This window comes from Coloeus monedula (genome assembly GCF_965178545.1).
Source record: "Coloeus monedula genome assembly, chromosome: 7".
NCBI lineage: Eukaryota > Metazoa > Chordata > Aves > Passeriformes > Corvidae > Coloeus > Coloeus monedula.
In genome coordinates this window covers 15,318,430-15,341,435 of record NC_138787.1, presented here as the reverse complement: position 1 = coordinate 15,341,435, position 23,006 = coordinate 15,318,430, and the positions used below count along the sequence as shown (strand labels likewise).

At 41.4% G+C, this 23,006-nt stretch overlaps 1 protein-coding gene across 2 annotated transcripts in view; it reads left to right on the top strand.

Annotated features, from left to right (window-relative positions):
- ITPRID2 (ITPR interacting domain containing 2) overlaps positions 1 to 23,006 on the top strand; it is a 39,942-nt gene that overhangs the window by 1,694 nt on the left and 15,242 nt on the right. For both annotated transcript variants that reach the window (XM_082284714.1, XM_082284715.1), the window contains 8 exons: positions 3,731 to 3,780; positions 4,623 to 4,679; positions 7,274 to 7,310; positions 8,558 to 8,656; positions 9,110 to 9,318; positions 10,142 to 10,836; positions 14,432 to 14,504; positions 20,502 to 20,590. In XM_082284714.1, the coding sequence (XP_082140840.1) occupies positions 3,731 to 3,780; positions 4,623 to 4,679; positions 7,274 to 7,310; positions 8,558 to 8,656; positions 9,110 to 9,318; positions 10,142 to 10,836; positions 14,432 to 14,504; positions 20,502 to 20,590 (1,309 nt within the window). The remainder of the gene's footprint in view (positions 1 to 3,730; positions 3,781 to 4,622; positions 4,680 to 7,273; positions 7,311 to 8,557; positions 8,657 to 9,109; positions 9,319 to 10,141; positions 10,837 to 14,431; positions 14,505 to 20,501; positions 20,591 to 23,006) is intronic.

The window sequence follows — 23,006 nt, the reverse complement described above, 5'->3', positions numbered from 1 at the left end:
AGAGGCCCTTGGGGGAAATATTCTTCCTAATGCTGCAGTGCCACTCTGTCTAAATCTGCAGGATTTCTGTCTCGAACCTTCCCTGGCCCTGTGGTCTTTACGGTTTCCATACAGAATTTAAGGAATAGCACAACGCTGCAAACTGACAACATGAACATCTAATAGATGGCCAGAAGTCTTGAGTAATAACACAAAGCTTGCAGTTGCATACCCATGCTTTGGTAACTACCTATTGTTAAAACTGGCACCGCACATTTCTGGGGAACGTGTTTGCATCTCTGGCGGTTGATTCCCAAAATACAGGAGTCTTGTTTTACAAATAACAAATGAAGCACAAGTTTACTGCTTTGCTAATACAGAAACACAAATTTAGGTAATGCATGTTTGTGAAACCTGTTGTGCTCCTTCTGCAGAAGTTTTTTAAAGTACAGCTATTTACTACTGTAAATCTTTTCAGAGGAATCTTGTGTTCTCCTCAGATAGATTTAAAAAAAAAAATTCCTAAACAATGCTGTTCAGACAGGAGTTATTTATTTTGTGCCTAATATATGTGCAAGCAGTTGCTAGCATGTGTAGTAAAGTGATAATTTTCTTTGCAGTATTACAAGTGATTGTATGTATAGAAACCTTGAACTGATTGTCTCTTGATAGCAATGTACATAGGAAAAGAGGACAGCATTAACAGAGGACAGAATAGCCCTGCAGATACTACAGTGTTAAAAGAAACAGTTGTGAAATTTACAATTTCTAGGTTGTCCTCCCTAAAACTTATTACTTGTTTAATAATACTGGTTTTGCTGTTGAGCTTTGATTGCTACAAAGTGTGGGCATACACAAACCGAACTTCTGTTTCTGGTTCATGGCACAACCTTATTCTTACAAGCCAGCTCCATAACAAGTTACCATGTAGCCATTACTACATATGAAGTTTCAATCACTGAAATACAATACTTTCTTTGTTACATGTTTTCTAAAAGCAGTCTTTCACATTTTGTCTGAGTTTCTGTGTGTGTTTGTAGAATTAGAAGAAAATTGGCACTTTTAAAATCTCATTTTCTGGTTTGAGTTGGCAGCAGCACAAAAAACCTTAATATCAACCCACTGCATAAATAGATCTGCTTATAAGATGTATTCCTTTGTTTGTTTCTAAAAGCATCAATAGTGTTCTAATATGGATAAAAAGAATTACTAGCTGTCCTTTGATACTTATGTTAGTGGTTTGGGGCTCTTATTACTTGGCATCTCTGTTTCACATCTGCTTTGGAGGAGAGGAGGGTTCCAAATATCCCATGTTATGTACCTTGGTAGACAAGGGTTTTGCTGTTTAGGGTTTTTGTAAAGAAACAACTAATAGCAAACCCCAAAAGAAAAAAAGTGAGTATTTATCATACTGTGATACGAATTATGGGGGCATAAAAAATGTCAGATGTTACTCAGTCTCTGGATCATTCACATTTTGGGAATCGCATGTCTTTGAGGAAGGCCTCTTTTGCTCTCTCCCCAGTACTTTGAAAAGGCATTCTGAAGTAATAAGAAAGCTCATAAAAGTTGAAACACAAGTGTTTGTATTACACTGATAGATAAAAAGAAATTTTTGTCAACTCTTATGATGACGTGTATTATTTTGATTGAATATGTTTAAACTCTGCCAGTAATACAGGGGATGTGGGACGTATCTAGGAACCATCTCCTGTAGATATGCAGGAAGTGAGTTCTTGAAATGCCTCAGAAAGAAGAGATTTTTTGCCTCAAGTTTAAAATAAACATGGCTTCTGCCCAGTTAAGGTTTTAAAAGCTGAGGTTTAAACACTTCCACAGCACAGTGCAAAACCCTTGTCCTATTCCGAAAGACCACCTGAGCACAACTGGTAGCTGAACAAACAAAGCTCTGGGATGAGAGGAAGCCTTGAGGCTGCGTATGGCAGGGAGACCCCATCCTGAGGGCACAGCAAGTGGAAGGACCCCCCAGCCCAAACATTCCCAAGTGCACAGGGCTGCTCTGAGACAGAACTGTGGGCCTCGCTGGTGAAAAACAGCCTGGTGCAGAGAGTCAGAGCTATCCGTGCTGTTGTCTGAAAGGATTTTTGTGTGGTACTTGTCCAGTGTTTAAACTCATTTTTTTGTCTAGTTCTTAAGAGCAAGTTTTCAAAGGCAGGGAGTGTATGGCAACTGTGTGCAGCAGTGCAGGCAGGGCAGCAAGGGGTGGTTGACAAGGATGCTTTTGTGGTAGCTGCTAATGTGCTGTAGTGGTGACAGACTTAATTTCCTTTATAAAGGAAAATGCCAGCTTTGGTGGATACTTTTACTGCTTTCTGCCAGTCACTGTGTGCAGCACTGACCTTGGCTGTCAAAGTCAATGCCAGCAAGTTTCTACATCAAAAACATAGAGGCATGGGAGTAGCCACCAGGGAAGGAGAAGGGAGAAGGTTGGGAGTGCACCCATCAGAGCCAGGGAGTAAACAACTAGCATAGTTATTACCTCAGAACATACGGCTTCTTGTAGTGTGACAGGTTTAGACAATATAGCCTAAGATTTTTCAGACTCTGACTGGACAGGCACATGGAAATACAGATCTGAGCCTCCGCAGAGTCTGTCCTGTCACCTGAAACATGCTTATGCACCTGGATGCTCTCGGTGTTTGCCTTGGAGTCCCACCGTGGTGGGGCTTTGCTGTGCTTTGCAAAAGGCGTGTTGAAGTGAGCTTGCTCCATATCAGCAGGCTGCATCTGGAGAGAATGAGCTCTTTTCAGAGAGGAAAGAAAAATAAGGTTGTGAAGTGTAAGGTCTGTTAGAAAGCAGATGCAAATTTCCCTTGCTTAATTTGGCCATGGCACCAAAATAAATACTGTATCAGAGTGCTGTTTACTTTCAGGTTTTTGGGCAGGTTTATGTATTTGTCTAATTAAAAATCCAAATGAAACATACATAATGTAGGTACATAAATCATCTGTTTTCCCCTTCTTTATGAGTATTGTATTTCTGAATTTGTTTTGAGCTTTGAAAGTTAATGCTGTGCTACTTAGAAGTGACAAGGCTTTGGTTAAACATGTCTGAGAGACAAAATGTGGAAACATCTAGCTAGTGTTAACAAATACAGTGTGAACCGAGAGTGGGAATGGACCTGTCATTTGTGACGCTTCTGCTGCTCCTTTCGAGCACCATGAGGTTCGGCAAATCCCCTGCCTTTCAGGCAACAGCAATAGGAGGGATCATCCAAAAGAGAACTAGTGTGAAGAGTCTATAAAGTATCAGAACTGGCAAGTGACAGCTAACATAGCTGTCAAGATTTTCATCTTGATTCTTCCTGATCACCAGCTACAACTTTTCACCCCTCTCTCCAAGAAGTTTTAAGGGTCTAGAAAAATGGCAACAGTTTTTGCTGCATAAATGTGATTGAATTAATCCATTCAAAAACTCAAGCTTGTTTTTTCTGAGTGTTTTGCTGAGAAGTCCATGATTTTCCTCAGCAGGGGCTGCCGCCCTGAAGGTGTTTGAGCTTTGCAGTTATTATGTTTTGTTGTTTTTCTCTGCAAGGTGTATTTGTTTAGAGGGCTGGGGATTGTTTAGGAAGTTACTGCCAGTCGTCAAATGTTTGTGCTTTCTGGGGGTGGAGGGAGGGAAGGAAGGAGGGAGGGACAACTGCTGCTATCACAAGCTTGTTACATGCTGTAAAGAAGGACATGAAGCAGCAAGTTTCTTAAGTAGTGTTAATCTCTTCTGTGGTTTCAGAACGCCTCTGGGAGCCTCCCTGGATGAGCAAAGCAATCCTCTGTTGAAGGGTAAGGAAGGGCTTTACCTACTGAAATCTCTTTTGCTGGAAACTGTTTTCGAGGACATTCATGTGAGACCTCGTCCCTTTAGTAGCAGTACAAACCACAGCTGGGTCAGCATTGCAGAGTTATTCTCACAGCGGAGCACTTGTGCCCGAGAAACTGGAGAAGGGAGGAAAGAACCTGAATAAGTCTTTCTGGAGATCTTAGGAAGGTCTAAAAAAAACCCAAATATGCAAAACAGGGAGGTGATTTTGTCTCACAGCTCATGAGCATTAGGTAGTCTCTGCCTCTAATAACTGTGGTTGCCACACCTGAAAATTTTACTATCCGAGCAGGTCCGAATACTAAAGTTCAAAGTACAGTGGGAATGTGCAGGTAGTGACAGGGTGAAGAAGAATTACTTGCTGTGCCTGGAGTCTTCACTTCAGCTTCTAATCTGGTACAGGGAGGTGAGAGGGGAATGCCCCAGCTGGACTCAGGCTCTGGATTCCCCTGGTAAGATGTCTGGAGGGTAGATAATGCAGCGGCAGAAGGTTCAGATGTGCTGAGTGGTACCTCCAGGTTCCCACTTGCAGTTAATTTGCTCGCACATTGATGCGGGGGTGTTTCTGAGCACAGAACTAAAGCAGTGTTGCAGTTGTTCTCTTTCAAAATAGTTTTTCTATGTTCTGAAATGTAACTTCTTGCTTCTTAATGCATTTTAACTGCATGAGTAATGCAGGGATTGTAAGTAAAGTCTGGTTATTTCTTGTATCAAATGAAGTGTCTTGCTAATATCTTTAGATAAGCTGCTGGAAGGAAAATATCAGAGCACTGTAGTTGTTGATCTGCTAACTGTATGTTTTCAGGCATGCTGGTGAGAAATGGAGGAAGTTTTGAAGATGACTTATCCTTGGGAGCCGAAGGTGGGTGTGGCAGATTGACTCCTTTTCTAGCAAAAAAAAATTATATTCAGTCATCTGATTTTTATTTTGAAGAACGACATTGGCTAGAAAATCAGGATGAAGCATACAAAAAATGCAGGAAGATTTGCTTTTTGAAGTTATTTAGACTACTGCTAGAGTTAAACACTCTGGGTCTCTGACCCAAAGGTCAGAGGCAGCCCTGAATTTGCTTCTGCCCTCTCATTTTCATACCCACAACGACAGGACAGCCTGGAGCACTTACCAAGGCTGTGAGAAAATTATTTCTCCTACTTGCTCTTCTTGTCCATGGGTTACTCTTGCTAGTCATGCATGTCCCAGTTCCACTGAATCCCTTGGGAGTGGCATGTGCAAGCTTTTGAAAGGAGGAATGAAATTCTGTCAGCCAAGAGGCAAACCCATTAAGGGCTAAGTGCTTTTAAAAGTGAAAAGCACCAAAGCTGAGTAAGTATTTTGGATCAGCCACAATATACACTCTTCTGTTGCTAGCTGCTTGCCTTTTCTTTCTCTTCCCTTTTTTAAGGGGAAGGAGATGTGGCTGTTCCCCATGGACTTTGTAAAAAAGACTTCTAGCCTTTCTGTTGATCATAGCTTAGAGGTGGCTGTAAACAAACTAACAAATGCACTGTGGATTCTGTTCTAACAGCAGCATCTTGTAGTAAAATAGCAAAAAAATGTCTCACAAACCAGGTCCCGGGGTTATCTGACAAAACTACTCTCCCAGTTTAGCTTTTAATGTTCTTGAATTACTGCTTTTGCTAAGTGCCAGAGCTGGTGTAGTAGAAAGCCCTTTCCTTCCAAATTAGTCTTGCCAGTAGTGTCAAAGCAGTGGGAGAAGGCCTGGAGGAAGGAAGTATCTTTAATTTTTAAAAATTTATGACTTCTAGGGAAAAAAGTTTATCTGGTAATGATCTTGATCTGATAATGATAGAAAAGCAGTAAATGAGTGTCCTACTGCAATAGATTAAATAGGATTAAATTTTCCTGTTGACAGTCTTTTCCGCTTGTTAGATTGCCTGCAGTACAAAGATTTCATAGGAAAAGTTTCTTTGTAATGATGATCCAAGGGTCTGAGCATATGACCAAGAATACAAGAATCTGTGCATTTTGGAACATCATGTCACTTTTTTCTTTTCAATTTTTCTCTTTATAATTTCCAAGGACTTCTGTTTTTTATGGGTTTTTAGCATGATATAGCTTGTTCAGATGAAAAGGCCCCAGTACTAGAATTGCTGGTTGATTTTTCTGGGTAAGGATGCGGGTGTTTCTGCTGGGCTTCGCTTCCCATCCAAGAACAAGGGGACAACAGAGCTGCTTGGAGCAGTGCTGCGTGCCCTGCCAGACAGACAGCCCCTTTGAGGCTGCTATGAATGGCCTGCCCTTGTGCAGCCCTGACTGCCTGAGTCCAGATACAAGCCAGAGCCCTGTGTGAATGGTACAGAGGGCATTGGGCAGGGACCTGTAACCCCAGCCCACTGCTGAGCTGGTAAAACCTATGGTTTAGCTGTTCAACATAGTCACTGGATAATCCTTACAGATAGGCTTACCTTCATATTATAGGCAAGAGTATTAAAAAGAAGAGATGTGGGATCTGTGTTTTGCATACATTCCTTTGCATACTTTTCTTTGTGATGCCTCTGAAACCAAGAGAAGCTGTGAGGTTTCCACGTTTTACTGTCGATTGCTGACTTTACTGTGCTGGCACAGTGGGTCGAGATGCAGGGTTTTCCTGGCTGTGTGTGTGACATCACTCTTTTCATAGCTGATTCTGAGGGCTGCTGTAACAGACATGTGCTCCTTGCCTGTCTCCTGCAGCAAGTTGTTAATGCTGAGTTGCCTCTTTGGGGAAACCATAATTTAATTCTGAGGTTCAGTTCTGAAAGAATAATGCTGCCTGGGATTTTCCCATGTGATCCAGCTGCAGAAAGTGCTGAGTTCCCTGTCAGCCTGACCAGGTGCTTGGTACCTGGCAGACAGCCTCCCTCCCAAGCCCTCTCAACTCTGAGCATGTCTGCTGGCCCCATCAGCACCAAGGGCTTCACTGAGCTCTTGTCTATGTATTGCACAGCTCAGGCAGCCAGGGCTCTGCCCCACTGTGCTGATGAAAAGATGAACAAATACAGTCTCAGCACCTGGCCATGGGGCCAGCTGCCTTTCTTATATTCTTTGCTTTCTCTACTGGAGCAATCCTTGCATTCCTGCTTGTCCTCCTCCCCTTCCCACCCGGGAACAGCCCTGCAGCTGGTAATCATGTCTTCAGTTGCAAAGCAATAAATGGTTTATATAACAATTACCAGCTTATCACAATATAAATTTTGAGTAATAAGATTAATGACAGTATGTAAACATGTGTCTGTGTGAGATTTAATTTTAAACAGAGCTTGATTAAACTAGATCATCTTTATATCATCCGTATACTAGAAACCCTTGACAATCACATTTATATGGAAAAAGTAAAATCTGATTTATGCAGTACTGCTGGTAAATATGCTCACTGTCTGCTTCTTCATACTGATTGTGGGAAGTGTAGTTACGAAGAGGTCTGGATGTAACTTCTTCTTCTTCTTTCTCTACAGCTAATCATCTACGGAGTGATACCCAAACAGAAACATGGTAAACATCTTTTTTGTGTTTGTTTACTTCAGAGGAATATTTTTATACCGAAAGGCAGGAGGGAGAATGGGCAGTAGAAGTCATGGGGGCTACCACGGAGCTAAAGCTCTTCTGCTCTTGTCTGTTTACAAGAAAGGGAAGGAAAAGATCCAGATAACACAGAGACAGTCATTAGGAGGTGCAGAAAAAAAATTCAGATTTTCTTTCAGCAGACCTGACGTATATTTTGGAGTATCAGGACGAAAACAGAGAAATGACAAATCTTAGCAACTTAGCATGATTAACCTTCTTTGCCTCACTGATTACTCACGGTTTCAGAAATTTCAAGGGAAAATTAGTTTTGCCTGTCACAGCAGATGTCTTTTGGGAGTGGGGGAAAAGGACTTTGAGAGAGGAGAGATCGTTAGAGCTTCTAAATAAAATGTGCTAAAACTAAAATGCCACTGAGACTTCAGTGAATACTGCACAGCCCCTGTGGGCAGCATCCTCTCTGCTCCTGAGCTGGGCTCCATAAGTAAATACACACTCTTAGGGGAATCCTCTGCTGCCTTTGGTTTCTTGGTTGCTGTTCTCAGGGGGAATAGTTTGTTCCCCAGGGAGATCAGCAGTAAAAGTATGTTTGAACCCAGGATACCACCTAATGCTCAGGCAGCTTCTCCAGATGCAGGGAAGAAATAGTTTGGGATTGGGAAGGAGACTGGCCAGCAGTGTGGGCTGGAGCTTGTCTTGCTTCATTTCCCCCACATGGAGCCTCTTCAGCTTCCCCAGCCAGGTCCGGGCAGGTCGCAGTCCTGCGCTGCTGCAGGCGGGTGGCAGCTGGGGCGAGCCGGGTACCTGAGGTGTGGAGAGGGTGGCCTTGCATGGAGGGGTGGTCCTGCTGGAGGAGGCAGCACCCCAGGGAAGGCAGGAAAAGGCAGGGCAAGGACAGCTCACTTGAGGCTGGGCTTCCTTACTGGAGGAGGGTGGGAACAGGGAGGGTGGGGCAGCAAGGGCAGATCAGGGTTTGTTTTCTCGCTCGCATTTGCCTTTAAATTCATACCGTCTATGTACATTTTTACTGAGGTGGCCCAGGGTTTGCTTTTGTTTCTGTATTTCAATAAATGACATGGCTAATATAAACCAGATAACACTGAAAGGGAAAAGAGAAATTCAGCAGTGCTGGAGGGTCAGCTCCCCAGCAAGGCAGAGAATCAAGTCCCTGAACAGAAGGGGTTTATCGCAGGGGTCCTCTCTGTTTGTGTTGACAGCAATGGTGTACTGGCAAAGGACAAGAGGCTGCAGTTCCATCAGAAGGGGAGAAGTATGAACTCTACCGGCTCTGGAAAAAGCAGCGCAACTGTTTCAAGGTAAAACAGTGCTATGCTTTGAAGGTCTGTTTCTCAGTTAAAGGGACTTGGCTTGTTTTATGTGCATTGTTGCACATAAGGGAACGGAATTTTCATTTGGTTGCTTGAAAAACTTCTAATTTTTTTTAGTTGTGGTTTTCAGTAAATGCTAACAAATGGACCTAAACATTAAAAATGCATGAAATTTTAATGGCATTTTAAAATTTGAGCTCTGCAGAATAGAACCGATTTTAGAAATCACAGTATTCAATCTGTGATGTGTCTGGGCCAATGGCTCTCGTCATGAGAACCAAAACTTTAGATGCAGAGATCTCCACAATTATTTCCAAAAATAGGCTGAGCTGTAGGAGTCAAAAGTTCAATAAACCAAACTGGCTACTGGGCTGAGTTAGCAGCTGAATAGAAGGGTTTTAAAGGGGACAGGTAGATGGTAAACATCTTTCATTTATCTAGCGTTTCTGAATTACTGGAGCTTTATGAGGAAGATCCTGAAGAAGTGCTCTATAACCTTGGGTTTGGAAGAGATGAACCAGATATTGCTTCAAAAATTCCAGCGAGATTTTTTAATTCGTCATCATTTGCCAGAGGGATAGATATCAAAGTGTTCTTGAATGCCCAAATACAGCGCATGGAAGTGGAAAATCCAAGTTTTGCTTTAACAAGTAAGTATGTTTTTGAAGCACAGTTTATTTATGAGTTTATTAACTATGTAAACAACCCCAAAAGAGGTGTGTATCTAATATTCTGGCAAAACTCAGTTACAGCCTAAAGGCCAAATTCCATTCAGAATTCATAATAAAAGTCTTGCTTTGTCTTAAATAAGCAAGAGGTGACCACCAGGGTGGTACTCCTTGGGGTGAGTGGAGGGGTTTGTAGTGGGGGAGAGAAATACAAGGCATCCTGTATACAGAAATACAAGGTATGCTGCCTTCTGGTTTGTATCATTCTCATCTCTTACTCTAATCTTGTCCTCTGTTGCAGCTTTAGAGCACTGAAACAAATAGCAATATCCCTCTGTTTCTGGTGTTCTTCAGTCTGTGGGTGGGATTTTTTTTTTCTGGGTGGCAGTGACCTATTTTTGTCATTGTTGAAATCTGGGGCAGTATTTCTATTGACTTGGACAGGAGCTTTGTTGGATCTGTAATGAGTGTTGCAATGAGGGCATAGCTGTCCTTTTGTAGTTGTAGATGGAGAGAGCAATGCGAATAACTCTTCCTAGCATTTTGTAAATAACTTGCATTCACACGCATATGCCACTTACATACTTTGGGAGAACTTTGCATGCTGTTCTTGTGCATTTAGTAAAGATTCTTGCAAAGGTGTTTCTTTTTCTCCATAGTACAGTATCACTTTCATGTTACAGGCCAAGGCAGTGTTCATTCAGCCTTAGGGGCCCTTGATAAAAGTAGGAGGTTTGTGGGGCTGGACAGAGGTTATGATCAAAATTGCCTCTTCAGATATGCCTTGTGTTTCGTTCCTGTGCAGGTCGTTTTCGTCAGATTGAAGTGCTTACTACTGTGGCCAATGCTTTTTCTTCTTTGTATTCTCAAGTCTCTGGGACTCCTTTGCAGAAAATTGGTAGTATGAATTCAGTGTCTTCCAGCAAAGAGGCATCCAGCCCTCCCCCTCTGAATCGCAGCAATACAGCCAGTCGGTTAATGAAGACCTTGTCAAAACTCAATCTGTGTGGCACACAGCAAGCTGATGGCAGCAGCTCCTTAAGTCCTTCGCCTGTTGAAAAAGGGAAAAGTCCAGCTGAAGTAGAGAGTGAGGAAAATGATGTGAAAAATGAATCTAAATTGCCAAAATATCCTAAAAAGAAAGACTGTCCCTCTTTTTTGGCTACTGTAAAGGAGGAGATAGGCAGCAGTCAGACAAAGGCTGCGAACACAGACAGACCTGCGCACCCCCCTGCTGTGACTGATGATGCACAAGAGGGTACTGTGCCTCCAGCAGATGGGCAGGGTGGCAGGCTGGCAGGTGCCCAGGATAGACCCTGTGAAGAACCCAGTCTTTTGGACTCGCCAGGCCTCAGCAGCAGTTCCAGTACATCCGACAGCAGTGTCCTGACACAGAGACTGTCCACAGCATCACCAGGTAGAGACCCCTGCGCTCCCCTCGCAAACCCGTCCATAACGAACCTAATGCTGCAGCAGAAGGACTCCTTTGAGATGGAAGAGGTGAGTGAAGATACATGACTTTCTTTGTGCATACAGTTTACATAACTCGCTGTCTGCCAGCAGAGGAATGTTCCCTCCTGTGCAGTTGACAGTGTTTTCTTCAGGAATACTTTAAATTCTCTGAGTGTTGCACTTTCTCAGCAGTTGCAGGCTGCTCTAATTGATCCTCTTAGTGAAATGAACTTGGTGCTGCTGCTGCTGTTATTCCAAAGAGTCAGAGGGAAAGTTCTCATTCTCTTTTTTTAAATCAAATTCAGGTAATTGCAATCACTGGCATAACTCTTAGGAAGTTTTCTCTGTGTAAGTAGATGTAGCTTAGACTTTGTATGTACTAAAACCTTGGGGGTTTAATTTTTATTTTATTTAAATTGTTAACTAGAAGTCATTACTTTTGTTGCCTAAAAGTAAATTCAGTTTATTAATTGATGTTGATTAAAAATAAATTTGTGAATAAAGCAAGAGTTTTGCTGCATGAAACAGAAGAGGGGCTTTCATGCAGCATGAGGTGCTCGTCTTGTACAACTTTTGGTTTTGATAACCATCTACTGTAAGCAGATTTATTTGTTCTCTGGAAATTAGCATGTTGAAAGTCATTGTGACATGACTTTCGGTGATGGCTCAGTTACAAATTCTGTGCTGTCTTTTAATAACTTCATGAATGCAGATATCCATTTTTATATTGATAATTGTCCCAAAGGATTTTTAATTCCCAGGTTCCTGTGAGTGATTTGTTCATTAGGCTAGTAAACATGCAGCCTACAAATTCAAAAATGCAATTTTTGTATAGACTTGCAGCTTGAATTGTAAGAACTGTCTCAAAATTCTTAAATGAGTAGATGCTTTTGTGGACACATTTCGGTGTGACTGTTAAAAGTTCAGTAGTTAAGTTATTTTTCTATGTGAAATAGATGTATAAAATGAAGGCTATTGTGATTTCATTGGTGAAATGAAGAAAGCAAGTGAATAGAAAAGCCCCAGCGTTTTACAGCGAATGATGAAGTGATGATTTAGTAGATACTGTGTCTAGTGTCATATTGTCATGACAAGCTCTTCTAGATCAACTATTGTAGCTGAGGGCACTCTTTAGGCAAAAAAAGGTGATCAAGCCTCTTGTGGTTCCTGCCACTTGTTTATTCCAGTGTGTCCTCACCCACATGTTGTGTGGCCATCTACTGAACCAGAACAAAGGACTGGTCCAGTTGAGAAGGGAAAAAGAAACCCAGTGTATTTCTGATTTATTTCTTTTTCCTGGCTTAGTTTTCAGCCAGATAATTTTCTTGATACAGCTCGTTGTGTAGCTACAAAAGTGTTTATGTTGGCACAATTGGAGGGGACTGAGTAGCAATGCATTTTGCCACATATTTCAGCAGAGAAATACATTGTGGTACCCTAGGGCAAAACTGAAACAATTAATGTATTTTATATATATCCATATATGTGTGTATGTGTGTATATTAAAAAGAGGAGCGGATTTTTCCTTCAGAGTAAGTTGGACTGTAAAGACTTGCTCAATTCTGTGCAAATGCGATGTGTTTGCGAAGTTTTGGTTGACACATTTCGTGCAGTGATGCCAGGCATAAACACAGCTGTTTGGGCAAGACAGCATATGATGTGGGATGGGATTGTGGTGAATTTTTTGTTGATGCAATATAGTATATACTTATCAACTGCCTACAGATCCCTGGGAGGGAGGGATTCACTTTGTTGAAGACATTTCAGAACAATTCCTGGCAGTGTGATTTTATTTTTGTGTGTCTCTAAGCAGGTTGTAATGAACAATAAACTGTATTAGAAACAGTGACAATAACTCCTCCCCCTGTTTTCCTAGCTTGGCTTGGAGTGCATTCTTATGCATAAGAAAGATGACAGATATATCAAGGAAGTTCTTTCCATGCTTACGAATGCCTTGGAGGTTTGCATGCCCTTCGGAAGTCTGTGGCTGTGAAGATAGCTAGTGTGGGAGTGAGTCAGGGCAGGATTTCCCCCAAACACCCACTCCTGAGGTGGCCAGTGACAGTCCTGAAGGTCATTTACCAGCATGAATATTGGCTGAGGGGATGGGGAAGGAGCTTCTGTTTGCTTGAGGAGCTGCACCGTGCTGTGGACACGGTTGGAACACTGTCTCCCAGCCAAGGACAGGAGGTGGACAGTATTTAAATGAGAAGAGGCTTAGCTGTTGGAAGGCTGCACATTTAGCCATAAGAAACTAGGAGGCTTGAGAGAATCAAGACACCTTTCCTGGAGCTTCCAGTTTTATTAAAGTGTCTGTAAAATTACTTGCTGTTTCTCATTAAAAATAAAAAAATTTTTTTCCTAATCTTTAAATTGTGAGCCCCTTCTATGCTCCCTGCATTTGGATAAAATAAGGATTTACCCCTTTGGTACAGCCTTCATTTCCTAAAGGAACAGAAGCTGCTACGTTTATAATGCAAAAGTAATGCTGCTCGCTTATTAATGGTGGAAAGTTCAGGACGAGTACTCCTCAAAACCCTTGTAACTGAGAAAATGCACCCTTGTGGCTGCTATACACATGATATCAATGCAGATAGAACCTCTTCCTTAGCCAAATACTAATTTTGGCTTATCAACATCAGTACCTTTGTTTTTTGATAATTTGATAAAATTAATGATAAGTTGATAAAAAATGGAGATAAATTCATTGCGTGATAATTTTGAAACTGGGTTGGCAGCCCATTAGAGGGAAGGGTTGTGGATAATTGGATTGGGGGGTTATGCATGTAGACTTGCATGTGATCCATTAGGATTTTTTCTGGATCACACAAAAGAGAGAATGTGTTCTTGGTTTTGAACGAAACAAAGGCCTCCCTGTTGGGATTTTAGGCATATTCTTTTCCTTGTTTGAACATTTGCCTGAGAACTGCTTTCTTAATAATACTGTGCTTCACAAAGTTATTGAGTAAAAAGATTCATTTTTATGTAGTTTAAAGCTTCCCAGTTGAAATGTGCATGGATCTGAATATGTTATCTTCCTCTTCTGTATGGGAAGACATAAGAAGTATTTCCACGAGTAGTGGCATGGGGAGGTCTGGAGTAGATTCTGGCAGGGTCTGGGTCCTTCTTCTGGAGGACTGGTGGCTTGTAGGATATAGTTGGTAGGGCAGCAGATGACAGTCCTTGTGTCATTTTTCTAAATGTATTGTACTTGTTCTTTATATTCACATGAAGGGCCAAGAGTTCTGGCTGGAAAAAGATGGTAGTGTAGAGGTTGTCAGAGGTATTTTCACACGGTAATTTTAGTGTTTTGTCAAAGAGGAACTGAGAACTCTGTGTTGTCACAGGATGTGATTTCCAGGTCTTTGTGCATGCTGTGTGTAACCAGAGGGGAGTCCTGTGCTGTGGGTGGGAGGTGCTGCCCAAGGATTCCTGTTCTCCTCCAGGAGCATTGGTGAATGCCTGATTAAAGTTGGTTCAAGGAGATTACGATTTGCTTCTTCCATCAGTACAGGCTGTTGAATTGGAGGAAAACCCAACAAAACCTCCTCCTGCATGTGCAGTGTGTATAGCTTAGGCACTCTTAAGCACAGGAGCATATTCCAGTTGGCCTGACAAAATATTCATCTCCTCTTCCTGATAGATCCAGAGTACAGAGGGGGATCTACCTCACGTTTCAGCTACACACCAGCTAGCAGTGACCAAGTCAAGGAAAGGTGAGTAGACTGCAACTTCTGTGAGACAGCTGACTGCTGAGTGTCCTTCCATCTCTGAAAGGCTGATTCAGATATTTTAAGCTTCTAAAGTTTGTTTTCTCTCTAGAAATAAAAAAGTTACGGGTTTCTTTTTTAGCTAAATCACAGAGTATTACTACAAAGTGGCAACCAAATTACAGGCAAGACAACAGCCCTATAACCTCACTGGCTGTTTGCACTTTTGTATAATTGATGATAGCTCAGATGGCCTGAAATGTTAATTCAGATTGTGTGGGATTTTTTTTTTCCTTAGTAGATCCTGTAATTTAAGATACCCATTTAAACTGAAATTATGTTGTTTTAAACCCAAATTGCATGATACATGCAGCTTTTCTCTATGCACTACTGCTCTGTCTGCAGACTGCCTGCACAGAAAACTAGTGTCTCTACACCCACGTGGAAATCATAGTCCCTCACATGGAAAACACTGTGCACTGGCTGTTGTGGTTCATTTAGTTTGTGCTTTCATCTCAAGTTCTTAAGTTATCTGTTTTATGGCTTGGGAGGGGTAAAAAGCTGACTTTCAAGTTCATTTTGTGATTGTTACTTTGCCCAGTATTGGCAAGTGAAGTCCGTTCTCTAGCTGATACATTTAATTAAAGAAGAACTAAAGCTTGTTGCGCTTAGTATGCTGCTTAGATGCAATGCAATTTCTTAGTGACTCACTGCTAGCATCTCTACATGCTAAAGAGAGGCAGAAAAACCTGTCTTAAGAAACAGAGATCATCTTATTTGCATTTTCACAAATGAATTTACAATCTTGTGAACTGTCAGCTGAATTGCATTAACATGGGTGAGAGTGCCCTGGACTAAGTGTTGGAGAGTAATGCCTGGTTATCGGTGATAGCCTGTGTTACTTGTTCATCAGTGTTTTTGCATAACACAGCCTAGTGCTCACTAAGCTTCCTCCGCTACAAACATAGGCCACTAAGGATTGCCAGAAACTGAACCTCTAACTGTTCCTAGTACTTCTTCCTTAGCTGATTTTGAAGTTCATTACCACCTGCTTTACATGATAACATGAAAAGAGGTGCACCCTTTACAGGACAGGTCTCCTGTTTGCCTGGCCTCGACAGCTGCAGGAAGAGCTTTTCAGAGGAAAACAACTTAAGGAACCAGCAGCTGCAGTCAGGGAGGAGAAAAATAAAAATAAAAACTACTGCTCCCAGTAGTTATTTTACCCTCTTCTTCCACCATGCAATGAAGAGAGGTCAGATGGTCCTGTGTGTACCTGCTGAAAGGTACCAACAGTTCTAGCAATGGGTCATGTTTCCCAAGCACTATGTCCCACCTATTTCTGAATACACTTGGCACAGATTAGTGGTGACACTTTATTATCAGGCAGGCATTGCCTAGAGTTTTCTATGATTTATCTAACAAGGGTATAAATGCCTGCACATTTGCTAAAAGTTAGTCTTAACCCAGCATTTTATTTCACCTGGAAGATGTAAAAAACTTAGGACTTTGTTCTGTGTGGATCTCAGTAAAGTTGTCAAGAGGGAGAATATTTGATGGAGAACTTATCCAAAACATAAGAAAACTGTAGCCAGTTTTTTTTTTGCAAGTTGTCCAACATGAGACAACATAGAGGCCTGTTTTCTCAGAGAGTGGATGTTCACCAAGTGTGAAGGCATCCAGAGTTAATGGTCCCTTATTAAAAATTCTGGCCATTGTGTCTGAATGTGAAATACCACTCTCACTGCAATCTCATGGGGTGGAATCAGCATGAAATTCAACCACAGGTCTTCTGTTGTAATGTGATTTCAGTCAATGATCCTTACACAAACCCACCTTTTTCAGTGGCTTTGTCTCTACTGTGCATAAGCACCCATAAACAAAAAATTTATTCCAGATGAATGCTTCCCCTGAAGGAATATTTCTGTACTTTTTCTTTTCATGTGGTGGTATTTCTTTGTCAATTAGCAGGGTTGGTACAGACTATTATAAACCTTGCAGTGTCATTTTACATCTACACAGGGAGTTGTGGATGCTTTCTCTGACATTTACAACAGTTTGTAAGGTATGTTAAGAGGGCCTTTAATAAGAAGTGAAGTATTCAAATAAAAAAGATTCTCTTTCCTACTGAAATATTATGGTTGACTGTTATGGTTGAACATAACAAGCATAGAGTCTGCTGTTGCTTAGACTCACAATTAAAGCATGTTTCTTATTTCAGTTTTTTTAGGAACACAAGAATGAAAAGCTTCAGCTAGTTTGTAAACATACAGCGCTGCTAAATTTCCACTATGAAAAAAAGCTTATTGCAAAGTTATCTGGTAGAAAGGTTTGTTAGTTCCAAACCAAAATTCTTACTGACCTATCATACAGCAGCACCTTCCGTTCCAAAAAATGCCCCAAAAGCAAGACAAATACAGGTACAGTGCCTAGAGGACCAAGTATTCTCAATACATTTTAACTCATGAATGTCTGGTTGTTGACATCAATGGCTCTGTGAAATTTTGAGTAGCCACAGACCTGTTTCTTTTGAGGCATCCTACGTTGATAGTCAAAAGCAGTTATTGGGTTTGAAAATTTAGTACTTGAAAGGGAAGAAAGCACATCATCAGCACTTCCTGTCCTTAATATATTATTGTATTTATAGCTCTCTGCGGGTGCAGCTCCACAGGAGATTGGATATGGGGGAGTGAGAAGAAAACATCTGGAACAGATTTAGTATTTATGGGAGTCTGCGCTTATCTGTCCAGATGCTAGGAAATCCCCAGGGACCCAGAGAGTTTTTGCAGCAGGGCTCCCTACTGGGCTGGTTTTGTTAGTGCTGGGGTGCAGGCTGTGATCAGTATGCAAAAAAGGGACAGCTGATACTTAACCCCATAATGAAATACTTGATAGTTAAGTTGGGAATGTTATTTTATTAGTTACCTCATAAAATACAAAGTGCAGTAGAGCTTTTCCAATAGTGCAAGAAACAAATGTTAAAGCTTCATGGATGGTTTCCACATATTCCTTGTCCTCTTCTGTGTGAGCAGTTGAGTGATGCAGAAGAGGTGAGACTGACAGTCCACTGGTAGCTGATTATTATGTTACAGTAGATGAACTAATCATTTCCCTGATAGGGATGCTCTGATGAATCTGCTCTCACATTTTGCAAACCACAGACTTGTTTCTTCATCATGTGTTCTTTGTTTAGAACTTTTTCAGTTTATTTAGTTTATTTATGAATACACACATTTTTTGACATGTATCCAGTGCCTAAATATACTTTGATTTTTTTTTTTAATATAGATTAAAAAACCATCCAAGAGGCATTTTAATCTGTACTCTGTTAAACTGGGATGGGAGTTTGATTGTTCCAGCTGGTTTTGTTTGTTGTGGCTGGTTCCTTCTCCCACACTTTCCTTATTATCCTGCCCCTGGCCTCCTCCCAGTAGTTCAGATTTCCTCTGTGTGGTGTTGACAGTACTTTTGGGTGGCAGAGTTGGTGTTGTGCAGTGGTACCTTTTTGCAGAAGGTACAATTGCCTTGCTGGGGTTACACAGGGCAAAGGATGATCTTTAATCAAGAGCCAAATATAGCTCTGTAGCTTTTTAAAAAATGTTTTCATATTTTCCCCTTGTTTGCTGGAATCTGAGAGATATCCAGGTGCTATAGAGCAGGCTGTATAGCTGGGTCAGTAGTTGTCAAGGAGGGAGGATACCATTACGTAGCAGTATATCCCGATGTACTAGTTGGTATTTCCAGTCTTTACAGAACCAAACCTTGTCATTTCACTGCTGATTCAGTAGATATTCCAGTTCTTTATAAGTTTTTACTGCATTTACATCATAGTGGTGTTGTGGAGAACCCTAAGAACTTGCAAAAGACAAGGTTAAGGTGTGGTAGCAGATGACTACTCAGAAAACATGTCTTTTCCGGTTTGCTTTAAAATGTTAAAAAAATCCTGGCAGCTCTGTTGCACAGAAAGCAAGGGATGACTGTATTAAGGGGATGTATCCTGAGGTGGAACCAAGGCAGTTTGAATCTGTTCATATTGTGCCAGTCACTTGCCATGGATAAATGAGGCCAGTGTGAATGACTGCTCTGGGCTGATCCCTTTCCTGTAAGGCTGTCAAAGCATGTGCCTAAATAACCAATGCTATAGAAAATTACCTAAAGACTGATTTTAACTTCAGTACTGTGTCTCTGAGAAGACCAAGAATTGATTTGAGAAAACATATAGGTGTCATTTTCCTTTCTATAGCTGAAAAGGAAGTACTGACTGAGAAGGAAATAGAAGGGCAGGTCAATATTCTATTGAGCAGTAGCAATCTTCATGTGCATGAAAACAGATGCCAGCACGTGCTCTGGTGAATTGCTTTATCTGAGCTAGTGGGGATCGCTTGCCTAACAGAGGTTAAGGCTTTCCCCAGTAGTGGTTTTTTCTCTTAAATTAAAATTCACCAGATAGGAAAAGAGGGGAGTCCAGAATGTCTGGCAACAAAAGTAGGTAACTGTTCACCTTGAAGAAGGTAACAGCTTCCCCCCCAGCCTCAGCTGTGGTGACAAGCTGTTCAGCTGTATTAATTGAATTGGGCAGTTAATAAGATCCAGTTCTCAGGGAAGTAATTTCCATTGTCTTTACTGGGAGTTGGGTGGGGATGTCTGTCTTGAGGTAGAAAAGTTGTTTGTCATCGCAGGATATTGTGGCTACCATGATAACAGCACAGCAGCACAATTTGAAAGGCACTCCCTAAAAGCTGTGTGACATCACTGATACAGAAGCTTAGTGGGCAGTTTGCCTCTGCTGGTGTTCACAGACTCTGCAGGCTCTTACTTAGTTCTGTGTTAGTAAAATGTTTCTCAAAATAAATACTAAAGAAATTAGTTCTGAATATCCAACTGTTTCAAAACAGTTTTCATAATGCATGCCAATGCATTGAGATGTGAACTGCGATTAATTATATGATGACATTTAAGTGGGGCAAAATTCTGCATTGAGCCTTCGAGAAGACAGCAGCAAGCTCTTGCCTAAGGCTGGAGAGGAGGAGGTGACAGGGGTCTGGGGGCTACAGGCCACTGTAGTTGCTTCCCATCTCCAAGCTTTTGTACTTCTACTGAGGCCTAAAGGTGAGATAAGGTTGTTGCCTACCTCAGGCTGAGTAAAATGTTTCTGGTGCCGTAAGGTAAACCTTGCACTTGGTGGGTGCTTCCTGTGTCCAGTCAGGAACAGTATACATGCAATAGTGTACTGCAGAGCTTGCTGAGATCTCCCTGCAAAGCTGCTTAGCAAATGCAGTGCTTGCACCAGAGGAAATCACTCCTGGGAAGCACTTAGGGTTTTAGAGCCTCTTTAGGCTATTTTCATGCTTACCTAATGCGAGTAGAAAGGAACAAGCAGGAGGATCTTATCTTTCGTGTATAAATGGGCACTGGGAATGTGCTTTGGCAGATTGCCCATTGATGCTTAAAGGATGTTCTGCATTTGTCCACTAAACCAGCAGTGGACCCTCTCGGCCACTGGCAGAGTCCTCCACATGGCCCTCTGCCCACGTGATGCTGTTCCTTTGGGTGTATGGGGTGGTGTAGGCTGGTAGGAGACCAGTAATCTTCAGTATCTCCGTGATCAGGAGAGGTGTCAAATCTGTACTTTTCAACACAAAACAATTCTTCCCCTAGCCTGCATGTGAATTAACCAGTGAGGTAGTTTTGTGAAAGGAAAACTCCAATGGTGGCAATATCTGCAGAGGTTTTTTTCCACAGCACAGGAAGGAAAAATGTAAAAGATGGTTTCTCTTCCACTGTTGCTTGAAGTTTCACAAATAGGTCTTTGTGTGAGAGAGACTTTGCTTGAAAAAAAACAAGTTGTTTCTCTGTTTTGTTCAAAGTGGAGCTTGAAAAGCAGTTGTATTACCCACTTAATGTTATTTTGATGTAAAAGGAAAGCATGTGTTGAATGTGATTGGTCTTGAAAGGCTGTGATTTGTAAAGTAATTATGATTGGGTTTTGGTTGTTTTAAACAGATCAGCTTTTACGGACAGCAAGTCAGCACTCTGACAGCAGTGGCTTTGCTGAGGACTCTACAGATTCTTCTCCATTCAATCAGCTTCAGGTAAGGCTCTCATCCTGTGGTTCAAATACTCCTGATTAGTGTGAAACAGTAGGGGACAATAGGAGGGATGTTGATGTTTGTCTGCTACTGTGACTGTCAGTCTAGATCCTATAAAATTATAATTTTCAGAGCTGGACCTGCCGAGTCCTTTACAGACTTTGTTCAAATTTGAAAGCCTTTCTGGTAGGTTAATCTGGGTATATTTGGGACTGGAATAAGCTCTAAGTTCAATACGTCCTGTTTGTTCTTTCTGGTGTATCTTTTCTCGCGGTCTGGTAGTTGATTCCTCTCAGTAGTGGGTAGAGATTAAGGTCTTGAAAGATTATAGCTATTCTGCTGATAATTTCTTCTTTTTTTTTTTTTTTTGGTCATTTTTCCTTTCCCACTCTCTTTTTTCTTCTCTCCCCCACGCCCTACATATTTTTCTTTTATTTTTTTTAAATTCACAACAGACAGAAAATAAAAACAATTTCACACTACCTTTGCTGTGAAGATAGACTAATTTTAGTTGATCCTGAGTTTCCATGCTCTTTCTTGTTCCAGTTTCTTTGATCTTGGTTCCAGAAATTGCTGTGATGCTGACCAGAGACCTCATGTCTTAAGGAAAGCTTCTGCTCCAGCATGGTGTTTAGGTGTCTGCTCAATACACATGCTTGCACAGCATTGTATCTGATATTTTGGAGAGCTGTTCTCCTGAAACATTCACACAGTAATAGTCATGATTTGATTGCCCTGTCAGTCGGACAGAGAAAAGCCTTGAGTGGGATCCTGTCCTCAAGGCCAACTATTTCTGGGACCTAGACCACAGCCCAAAGGAATAGATGGGATTCTGGGCACCTCCAGCAATTTCATTTCTATAGTTTGTATCTGCTGAACTGTTTCTTATGCTACCATATGTTTCTCCCTTGTGGCACACCAAGCATTTTAAAAGCTGTTGGGCAATTACTAAGAAGAGATTTTTCACCCTCTCCATCCATCAGTGTTACTTTTTCATTTTGGTACTGGTATTCTGGACTTTCCTATTTAGTAGTTTTTCAACTGAGTTGAAATAAAATAAAAGCCAAGACAGGGTTAGTCTTTGTCTCCCTTAAACATCAGCTTAATGCTTTCCAAGAGCAAGAAAGTGAATAAAGGGAAAAATGATCCTGAGTCCCTGCAAAGAGCATAAGCATCTGACATACTTGTTCAGCTCTCTACTAAACTGCAAATGCACTGAAGTTGACAGGCATGTTAGAAGGAGAGTTGATCACTCCTGGTCTTTGTGTTGGTTGCAACCTGATTAAGAGCCCATTAAAAGCATGTTGCAGCTAAGTGCCCCTTCACTGGAATATTGATGGAGTTTATCTGTGTTTGCTGTAAAGGCAGGAGTTTTTTCTGTTAGGCTGTTTTGAAAAGGTAGATTAAGACTGCACGAGGTTTGTGCCACGGAGTTGCTAGGCTCTTCTCTGCCACCTTCACTGCTTTATTCAGACCAAGTGCTGAGCTCAATTCAGAAAACATGGGTGAATGATGCAGCTAGGGGAAATGAGAACTTGGCAGCTAGTGAAGAGAACCTGTGAAAAGATGAAGGGGATACAGAGGAGTATATATTGTTTCTTAAAAGTATGGTAATTTAGTGCCATCTACTGTTAAATTATTGACTCCAGCACCCATAGCCTTCCTCTGAAACTCAGGAGAGAACTCAAAATTTTAACCATATTGCCTTTCGTCTCTGACTTCCAAAATTAAGATTTCTGAGGGAGATTTTGACATTGAGATGGGATATTCTGCAGGGGAGCTTCATGTTTCTAAAGAAGCCAGAGTTCTCCATCCAAGTTCTTATGCTTTACTCATAATTGAACAATGTGATGGAGCATTAGGACACAGATAGACACACATGTAGCCCACATGATTTTCACCTAGGCGTTATAATCTTTTGTTCTTTTAATACCTTTAACTTGAAAAATAGCTGAACCTGCAGTGTCTTCCATAATAGTTTGTGGCTGTGCCAGTGAGTGCAGTGTTAAGTACTTGTGAAGATGACCTTCATGGCTGAAATCTTCTAGATGGTTGGAGAAGGAGCTATTGCCTGACAAACGTCATAAGTAATCTCTTTAGAAGGAACTAATAATTAATATCCTAATGGCAGCAAGAGCTGCAGAAATTAGAGATGGGAGAACTTTTAGTTCATGCATCAACTATGGTAAACTTCCAAGAGTGTACTTTATACAACATACTCTTAGGAAAATGTCTTGTCCACTTGTAAATGCAGCAGTTAGGCCAGCTTCAGGAATATGCTTTGCAATGCATAGATCTCTTCTTTTTTCCTTTCTCTTAGATGCTTTTCCTGTCATTTGTTACCTATTAAATTAACTCCCTCATATCTGTGCTCTGGTTTAAACTCTGATTTAGAATGAAAAGGGGGGAAAAAGTATCA